The sequence below is a fragment of the Nematolebias whitei genome, chromosome 6 (assembly GCF_014905685.2).
Source record: "Nematolebias whitei isolate Nwh7 chromosome 6, NemWhi1, whole genome shotgun sequence".
Lineage (NCBI taxonomy): Eukaryota > Metazoa > Chordata > Actinopteri > Cyprinodontiformes > Rivulidae > Nematolebias > Nematolebias whitei.
In genome coordinates, this window is record NC_056503.1 from 45377752 (window position 1) to 45387424 (window position 9673).

Here is a 9673-nt window from a genome sequence, read left to right on the forward strand (position 1 = left end):
GACACAGAGAGACGTCTTCAGACAGGGACACAGAGAGACGTCTTCAGACAGAGACACAGAGGGACGTCTTCAGACAGAGACACAGAGGGACGCCTTCAGACAGAGACACAGAGAAACGTCTTCAGACAGAGACACAGAGAGACGTCTTCAGACAGAGACACAGAGAGACGTCTTCAGACAGAAACACAGAGGGACATCTTCAGACAGAAACACAGAGGGACATCTTCAGACAGAGACAGAGAGACGTCTTCAGACAGAGACATCTTCAGACAGAGACAAAGAGGGACATCTTCAGACAGAGTTGTATTTAGGGTCCAATGTCTTTTTAGTATTTTCCTTAAACTTAAATCAATTCTTGTGTCCACTGTTTGACAAACTCGTCCCACCTGGTAGGCCATGGGGGAGGGGGTGGGGTGGTAGCTGGCAGGTGAGTGTGTGTTCTGGAAGCCCACAGGTGAGGGCGCCACCTGGTGGTAGCTCTGAGGACTGGGACTGGGCTGGTAGGAGCCCTGTGGAGACGGAGCAGCATACGGAGAGTACCTGCAGAGACCAGAGTTCTGTCAGATCACAGGTTCTGCTCACACGGCTTCAAAAACTCAGCCCGGGTCTGGGTCCAGGTCCAGTCTGCAGTACTCACATAGCAGGCGTGCCCGGAGTCTGAGGGTTAAACTGAGGGTTGACCTGCGGCGAGGGGACTTCAGGGTAACCTGGGGTCTGGGGATTAGGGGTACCCCCGTAGCCCTGAGGGGACGGAGACGGCTCGTCGTCGAAGCCGAAGTCGTACTCCTCGTCGTTCCTGCAGGAGACAGAAACGTCTCAGGGACGAACAGAACCACGACATGTTTGCTTCGACAAACTGCTGTTCGTGTTTGGGTCACCTGGACGGTGTGTTGGGGTTGCTGGGGTCCCAGGCGCCGCTCTGGCCCGGTGTTCTGCTCCCATCATGCAGCGGGGTCTGAGAACCATAATGAGGCGTTCGGCTTCCTGTTGGGCAGCAGAAAAGGCGACAGTTGGTCGGATGATGAATCTAATACAGATTAAATATTTCAGTTTTTATGCTAAAAAAAATTAAGATTATCTCACAACTTCTAAAAACAAATGTTTTTTAATGATATCTGTGAGACAATTTTCTCAAAGTTTAGCTTCTCCCACGTTCTTAAACGCATCACAGTGCACCACTTTCTCATCCAGAAAACTGATTTTTTTTATTGTTGAGAAAAATGGACAAAAACTCCACCCTGCTTCCACCTGAAGAGTTAAGTACCGTACATTTAGGGGTGTAGTCTCTGTTGTTGCCGGTGGTTTAGACATTCATGGATGTATATTGTTATTTTGAGGGAAGAATAAAGTTAGTTATATAAGCTGCACATTGACTACTTTACATTGTGTCAGTGTCATTTTGTCAGTGTTGTCCCGTGAAGATATACTTAAATATCTGCAGGAACGTGAGGGGCGTACTCACCTTTGTGATACACTCTACATCGATAATAAAACAATAAAACAAATAGATTTGGTAATTTTGACTCTGTTTTCTGGTTGAAACTCCACTCCACTTACCGTCGTGGAGCGGCGTTTGGGATCCATAGATGGGGGTCCTGGAGCCGGCGCCGTACATGGGGGTCTGGGAACCAAACATAGGGGTGCATCCATGAGCGGACGTGGCTCCTGTGCGTCTCTTGGCTCCCCTGGTTGAAAAAAAAATTTAAGTTTTAGACGAGAACAACGTTAACAAAACAAACGATTTGAAAACGAGGACTGAAAATAACCAGAAGTTTGAGTTTTTTTTGTTTTTCAGGTCAGGTATAACCTGGAGCAGGTGAGATGAGGTCACCACCCAGCTGACCGCAGAGTTTATCAGGATGCAACAACTTTAAATATTTTAACTTTACATATGGTTAGATAAACTGCAAACTGCTGCTTGAACGCTGAAAGTTGAAAAACAAAGCAACTGGACATTTATTTTGTAGAAGACGACGTTTCACTTCCTGTTTCCTGCAGCAGAGCAGAAGTTAGTTGACTTGTTTTTCAACTTTTAGTATTTTCTGCTGAACCGGAACATCAAAAACAAACTCCATCTTCTTTAAGAATCGTCTGAATTTACTCCTGAAGGTTCAGCAAACTGACACTGACCCGAGTGTTTAAATCTCTAAATAAACCTTTTTTAATTTAAAATGTATCATCAACAAGCTAAAGTTTGATTAATGTAACCTAATTATTATGAAATATTTGTATTTATGGAACTGTTCCCGTCATCTGCCCTCAGTGTTGTGAAGCAGCAACGCCTCTGACGGATGTTTGTAATTTAGCTGCCGAGGTTCACGGGAGCTGCAGGACCAGCAGGACCAGCAGGACCAGCAGGACCAGCAGGACTAGCAGGACTAGCAGGACTAGCAGGACTAGCAGGACCAGCAGGACTAGCAGGACTAGCAGGACCAGCAGGACTAGCAGGACTAGCAGGACGTACGTGGTGGTCAACCTCTGCCTGTCCACAGAGATGGTCTGACAGGTGGAGTGCAGCTCCACCCGGGCCGTGGACTCCGTCGCGTCCTTCACCACGCCGATGTATCCTGGGAAACGGAGGCAGACCAGTCAGAAACCAGAACACTTCGTGTTGGGGCCATTCAAAGCAAACTTTATTGATACGGCAGGTCTGACCTTTGTAAGGACCCTGGGAGATGCGGACCGTCTGACCGATCAGATCGTTGTCCCTCCGTCCTCGACCCCGCCCAAAACCACCGCCACCTCCTCCTCCTCCTCCTCCTCCAGCTCCTCCTCCTCTCTGTTGAGCACCTGTGGGGGCGACAGCCTCACCTTCATCAGCTCGTCTTTAATTATTCTAAAACTAAACAACCATGTGACTGTACAAATAACAAGAAGAACCTCAGACTGGAAACAAAAAGTTTACTTTAAAAACGTTTGTTTGATTTCTGAACGTTTTATTTTAAAATATTTTTATTTCCTGTTTTCCTGGAAGTTGTGACCCATGTCCTCTTCACGGAGACGTGAAGTTTTGTTTGTTTGTTTACACAGTTTCTGCTCTTCATCAGCTGTAAACACGTGGGTGCTCCTACCTCCCCCCCCATGGTGCACGGGGCTGCTGATCCGAGGGCTCATCGGCGCGAACCCCCCCACTGTGAAGTTGGTCACGTCTCTGGGCTGACAACAGAAAACACATCAGGGCGTAAAAATCTCTCTCCAGCTCCTTTAACCCACACCACCCTGGACCGCTTACCTTGGACCCCCCAGCCAGAACCAGGTGTCTGGTCTTGCAGACGAACATTCCTCCGTTCTCCACCAGCTTCTTGCAGTGAAGGAAGGCGAAGCCTCTGAACAGGTGACGGATCTCACCCTCGCGGCCCTGCAGGAGCAACACATGCACCCTGAGAGGAGCGACGACAGACGCCGAGTCACTCTGAGTTACGCCGAGTCAACAGACTCCCTCAACATACGCCGGAGTGAGTCGGCGTGTGTGAAGCGAACCCCCCAGGTCTTTCAGAACAAACTGTTTGGAGGTTCTGCAGGACCAACAGCACGTTGCAGCCCCCCCACGACTTTATGATGTCACATAGATGAACTCGTCCTCACCGAGTGCGGCCCGTCGATGACCTTTACGATGTCTTTGACGTGGATGTTGTTCTGCTCCGAGTCCAGCGCCACGGCGAAGCGGTTGTCTTTCCTGCGGTTGACCGCCTGGTGGCGCACGGTCAGAACCTTCCCGTGCATGTTCAGAACCTGGAACACCCGACACGTCACTGTAACCCAACAAGCTGCTGCCTGCGCTCCTCTGTCAGCTCAGGGCCAGACTAATACCTGGAACGTCTCTCTCTCCAGGCGAACGATGACTCCCACCGTCTGGGGGTCCAGCTGGACCAGCTCCCCCCACTCGTGCTGCCCCCCCACGTCCACGCCGGACGCCGTCTCAGAGCAAAGCTGCAGGTCTCTGGGTAATACTTTCAGCTGCAGGGCAACACAGGAGACATCAGGACACAGGAGACATCAGGACACAGGAGACATCAAGACACAGGAGACATCAAGACACAGGGACACAGGAGACATCAGGACACAGGAGACATCAGGACACAGGGACACATTGTGACAGAGACAGAGCAACCAGGAGCATGTGGACGGAGCAGCACCTCGTGCATGGTGAGGTCCGAGAACAGGATGACAAAGTTCTCCTCCACTCTGACGATGAGGCCGGTGTCTCCTTCGTACCGCCCAGCGATCACCTTCACGTGGTCGCCCATCCGAAAATACTTCCTCAACTCGTGGGCCGGAAACTCCAGAGGGTCCTGCAGAGACCACAGAGACAGCTGAAGACACGGGACAGAACCTGTGGGTCCAGTCGTAACGCACTGTGTGTGTGTGTGTGTGGACACCTTCAGGTCTTCATGTTTGGGCATGATGGTGATCTTGTTGCCGTCCACACTCAGGATTTTTCCTTGCAGGTTGATCAACTCTCCTTCACACACCTCCACGTTGTCCCCGGCCTGCAGGTTGTGTTCACGCTCCTTACCTGTGCGCGAACACACACACAGAAGTATTTCACAGCGTTCATATCATAACCGCACATGACTTTCAAGTCCCTCGTTCATGGCATTAATTTACTTTGACATCCATAATTTATTTTGATGGCTCTGTAATTTAACTCGGCGTGACCAAAAACCTGCAATTTGATACAAAAACTGACAAATGTGAACAATTCAATCTAAAGTCGGGTCAAAATTAAAATGAAGCGAATCACTTCAGACGGCGTCCATCTTGAAATATGGAGGTTGTTTTTCCGTGTGGATGCTGTGGTTTTCGGACAGGTCCAGATTTTGTGCCATGTTTCATGCTGGCATCCGTGAAAGATTGTTTTTCTAAAGTTGTTGTTGTAGAATCATCAAATGAACCGGTGAAGTCGTTCAATGAGACTTGGGATGAGCCGCTGTGTTCAAGTGACTGTTTTGTTTACCGGACTCGGTGACCACCTCCAGATCCAGTCCCTCCGGTTGATCCTCAAACTTCTCCAGCTCTGACAGAGTGGGCTTCACTCCATCCATGATCTGTCAGGAAATAAAAACAGAACCAGCTGCCCAGAAGTCCACACAGACGAGTTACATCAACGACAGGGAGTGTACAAACAGTTCCTCACCACCGCTGACATGGCAAAGCTTTTAAACAGGAATCCTTTGCGGCTGTAACGGTTCCCCTCAAAGATCATGAAGTCTCCATCATGGCTGACCTCCCCGCCCAGAGACCTGTCACACGATCAGAAGACTTGTTCATGACCTCACCCCACTATAAGACCTGTCACAATCAGCAGAAACCTGAGTGTACCTGATCTTTTCAGCATCAAACAGCCTCTGTGGAGGTCTCTTGAACTTCTTCCTTTTAGCGAACCAATCTTTCTGCAAACCAAGAGGTCAGAGGTCAGAGGTCAGCTGTCGGTCATGCATTTCCTGTAGATGTAAACAAGCAGTGCACCGGTGTCCCCCGTCGCTGAGGAACTTGAACAGAGTTTGTATCGAGATGAGTTTTTCTGGACTGGAATAGAACAGGGGATGAAAGTAAACCTTAGGCCTGTCACGATAATATTGTTTGAAATTTGACAATAATTAGTAATTATTGTCAAATTTAAGAAGAAATGTTGGTTAATTTGTTTTAAGTGTAGTATCTTTTTTGACCACCGGATGGCAGTATAAGATTGTTTGAACCGAAGGATGGATAGTGAGGGAGCGAGCAGCGTCTCTTTAAGAAAAATGGGAGGGAGGCCCCTTGACGCGATATGGGCTGTTTATCGGTTTTTCCGGTTCTCAAAATGGCGGACGCTCGGTGTGGTTCGAGCTCTTTAGCATTTTTCACACAAAACTTTTAATAAAAAAATCAGTAAACAAGTTCTCAGCTTCTTTTTGCAGAGAAAAACAACTTTTTACACAAAGGCACGAGTTTCAACTGTGAATATTGGAACTTCGACAAGACAGAAGTTTTTTTCCCCAAGGTCAGCCTGTTAGCTTAGCTCGTAGCTTAGCTTCTCAGCTTAGCTGCTTAACGAGCCCAAAACATGATTTTGGACGGTTAAAACGGATTTTAAAGAAAAGAGAAAAAAGAGAAAGGGTCAGTGAAGAGCACCGGAGTTGAGCCTTTTGTCACCCAGTGTCTTCAGTAGAAAGAGAGACGAAGAAACGATAAAGCCGATAAATGAAAATGAGGTCGATAATTTTCATTTGTCATGCGATTAATTGATTTATTGTGACAGGCCTAGTAAACCTTAATGTTTTTAGTGCAAGTCAATCAAGTGGGGCGGAGTTTCACTGTGGAGAAGAACAGAGGGAGGTTTTATTCTTGTCCGAGGTGGAGCAGAGTGACGGATCCTGGCGAGTGGAGGGAGCAATTTTATCTGCCACCGGTACAAAGGTGGAGCTAGGAGGTGGCTAATGGTGGCACTGGTCACCATAAATTCATCTTCGGCCACCCCAAGCATTTGAGGAAACTATACTTTTAAGGTATACTAGAAAGCATAATTGCCTCAATGAATGGAGTGGCTGGCTTACATATGAATACCGTATTTTCCACTGTACGCATCGCACCGCCCTATAAGTCGCATCAGTCCATATTTATCTAATAAAGTGGAAAAATCCATAAATATGTTGCTTCATTCATTCATTCAACCTTTATTTAAATAGATAAATCACACTGAGCCTCGAAGACTCATTTACAAGCGAGACCGGTTTGGACAGACAAAAAACAGTGGTTAACTGGACACATGTAGGAGTTGGAGGCGAAAAAAATTCCTATCAGACTTTTTTCTTGGCTGAGAAAAACCCCTAATATTGAAAAAACACCTCTCACAAACAAGCACATATTTACGTAGACATTCTGCAAAAGAGCAGAGCAGGAAGAAGGAAGAGATGAGACCAGTCAACGACGCTTACAGATGCTCTCGAGGTCACTGTAATCAGTCAATGTCCTCCGGTGAGATCCATAAACATTCTCGAGGTATGTCGAGAAATGGTCAAGGATAACCTCTATAGGAATCCAGAGTCCTGAAATGATGACAGTTTTTTCAGCTGGTTATCAGTTGGAAATTCCTCAGGGAGGGGGTGGTGAGCGTCAGATCACATTTTCTCCAGGCAACTTTAGATAAGGTGGCCTTCAAGGACACCAAGGCGACCAAAATTTAGATAAACACAGTTGTTTTGGGGACAGGCAGAACTTAATGACATCAACCTTGAGTCTGTGTTGGTCCACTCGGTTCCGAAATGTCCAAATTAACATGGCCACACCGATGGAAACGTGTCTGAGCAAAAATCCCCAAGATCTGATCCATTCAGCCCAAAGCATTTGAGTCCGGGTACTCCAGACATGAACCAAGCCATCATAAAGGCAAGCAGCGTGATCGGGTCCAAATTTGCTGCTGACGACTTCCTTGATTGTAGATAAAAACCAGGACCAGCTGAATCCAAAAAGCAGGAACCAGTTATCATGAATCTAATTAAATATGCGTCCTTAACATCCACAGATGGCAGCAGAGATGGACACATCTTCAAGTTTTCCAGTCGATGAGATATCCAGCTGCGTACGTGCCAACAGGGTAAATCAGCTCGCCCAAAGCCTGTCTTCTCTTGAAGAAATGTTGTGAATTGAGATGAGGGACCAACTGGTCAAAACAAGTCCATAATTATGCTTCGCCCTATACTTCGCATCCATTATGCCATCACCACTGACGCGCTGAGTTTGTTACGCGCCACCGCTGACAGCCCGGAAATGTGGACCGGTGTTGTGCCAAAAACTGATGGGTCACCAAATGGCGGCCGCAGGAGCATGCACGGGAGGACTTTAACAAGATTTTAACAAGATTAACACTTAAAAACAATTATTTGTTTGCTCGAAATTATATTAAAGTGTGTATCAATCTAACATTTGCTTAATAAATGTACTTTAATGGTCAAATCAGCTGCATTTCGCCAGGGCAGTGCAGCTGGATTGATGGTCGGTCCAAACAGCAAGCAGAAACAAGGTGGGGAGGCTAAGGCAGGCCAATTGAGTCATTAAAAGCTGGTGAAGACTCTCAGTCATCCAGGACATGGTAAATTCAAAAACGTTCAAGAAAAACAAACAATAAAGTATAAAGTAAAGTATAATAAATAAAGTCCAGTTGATTTTGTCTTGAACTTTTTTGAATTTGTCATTATAGCCACGTTTACCCATTACATGATACAACAGCATGCCACAAAACTATTACTCCTCTGCTGCCATCAAGTGGCTGAAAGTGGTACTGCTCAATTTTTTTGTTCAGTCAGAATGAATGAAAACGGTCATATCTCAGCCAAAAAACGTTTTATAAATTAGGAAAAACATCCATAAATATGTTGCTTCGGCCTATAAGTCGCAGGGCATGTAAATTATGCAAAAAACTGCAACTTATACAAAGAAAACTACGGCATATATGTTGGAAGCCATTCTTGGATTTTGACATGGCAACCCAATTTCCAATAGTGACACACACCAAAATGGAAGTTATCTCACTTGTTTTTCCAGTTATCCTGCTCACAACACAGACAGTGTTTCTAATTCTGTTGTTCAATGAGACAGGGGACAACAATAACAGGGGGTTGTCCTACCAGACTCATCTTGGCCTTGATGCGGTCCAGGTCTATCCGAGGAATCATCTTCAGAGAGATGGTGTTCTGACTCGGTTCCACATAGTCCACCTGATAAGTAAACAACAACACAAGTATATAAAGGGTTGATTAGCCCAACTGAGATAGACCCTGAGGTAAAAGTATATAAAAGCTCTAATAAACAATAAATCATCTCCACTTTGGTCTAAAAGCACCCTGTACATTGTTCTTCCTGTTCTCCAGAACCTTCATGGGTTCACTCCAAGCTGTTGGATCAGTACCTGAGCAATGTCGTCCTTATACAGGCCTCTCTTCAGCCGGACCCAAGACTTTGGCTTTAGGTTGGTCACCTCTTTGACCACCTTCAGGACGTCCGTCATCTCCTTGATGGGAACCATCTGCTGGTTCCAGAAGCCCATCCTCAGGTTTCCGATGCCCTCGATGGCGGCCTTGACGTGGGTCTGCTTGTAGGACTCCACGTAGATGTAGCCTTTCACGTGGTCGGGCGCCACCACAGCCTTGATCTGGAGCGGCTGCAAGAAGAACAGACATTTAAAACCAGAATATTTGAGACTGGACTGCAACTGTTAGAGACTAGTTAACCCACAGCATGACTGGGCAGTGACTGTTGGGAAACTAGTTAGCACATTATGTAACTGGGCAGTGACTGATGGGAGACTAGTTAGCCCATTATTTGACTGGATTGTTGGGAGACTAGTTAGCCCATTTTGTGACTGTCCTGTGACTGTTGGAGACTAGTTAACCCACTAAGCGACTGGAATGTTGGGATACTAGTTAGCCCATTGTGCGGCTGGACTGTGACTGTTGGAGACTAGTTAGCTCAATATGTGACTGGATTGCTGGGAGACTAGTTAAACTATTGTGTGGCTTGACTGACTGTTGGAGACTAGTTAACCCACTGACTGGAATGTTGGGAGACTAGTTAGCCCATTATGTGACTTGACTGGAATGTTGGGAGATTAGTTAGCCCATTGTGTGACTGTTGGGAGACTAGTTAGACCATTATGTGACTGTCCTGTGACTGTTGGAGACTAGTTAACCCACCA

General features: G+C 46.6%; 1 protein-coding gene across 1 annotated transcript in view; it reads right to left on the minus strand.

The window, feature by feature from the left end:
• Positions 1 to 9673, minus strand: part of supt5h (SPT5 homolog, DSIF elongation factor subunit) — a gene marked incomplete at its 5' end in the record, with an annotated part of 13216 nt that overhangs the window by 2083 nt on the left and 1460 nt on the right. The window contains 17 exon segments of the mRNA XM_037678339.1: positions 387 to 540; positions 638 to 796; positions 879 to 984; positions 1558 to 1685; positions 2465 to 2567; positions 2656 to 2790; positions 3072 to 3156; positions 3233 to 3358; positions 3586 to 3732; positions 3811 to 3957; positions 4137 to 4292; positions 4380 to 4516; positions 4958 to 5048; positions 5138 to 5243; positions 5323 to 5393; positions 8607 to 8696; positions 8888 to 9139. Of these exon segments, the coding sequence (XP_037534267.1) occupies positions 387 to 540; positions 638 to 796; positions 879 to 984; positions 1558 to 1685; positions 2465 to 2567; positions 2656 to 2790; positions 3072 to 3156; positions 3233 to 3358; positions 3586 to 3732; positions 3811 to 3957; positions 4137 to 4292; positions 4380 to 4516; positions 4958 to 5048; positions 5138 to 5243; positions 5323 to 5393; positions 8607 to 8696; positions 8888 to 9139 (2193 nt within the window).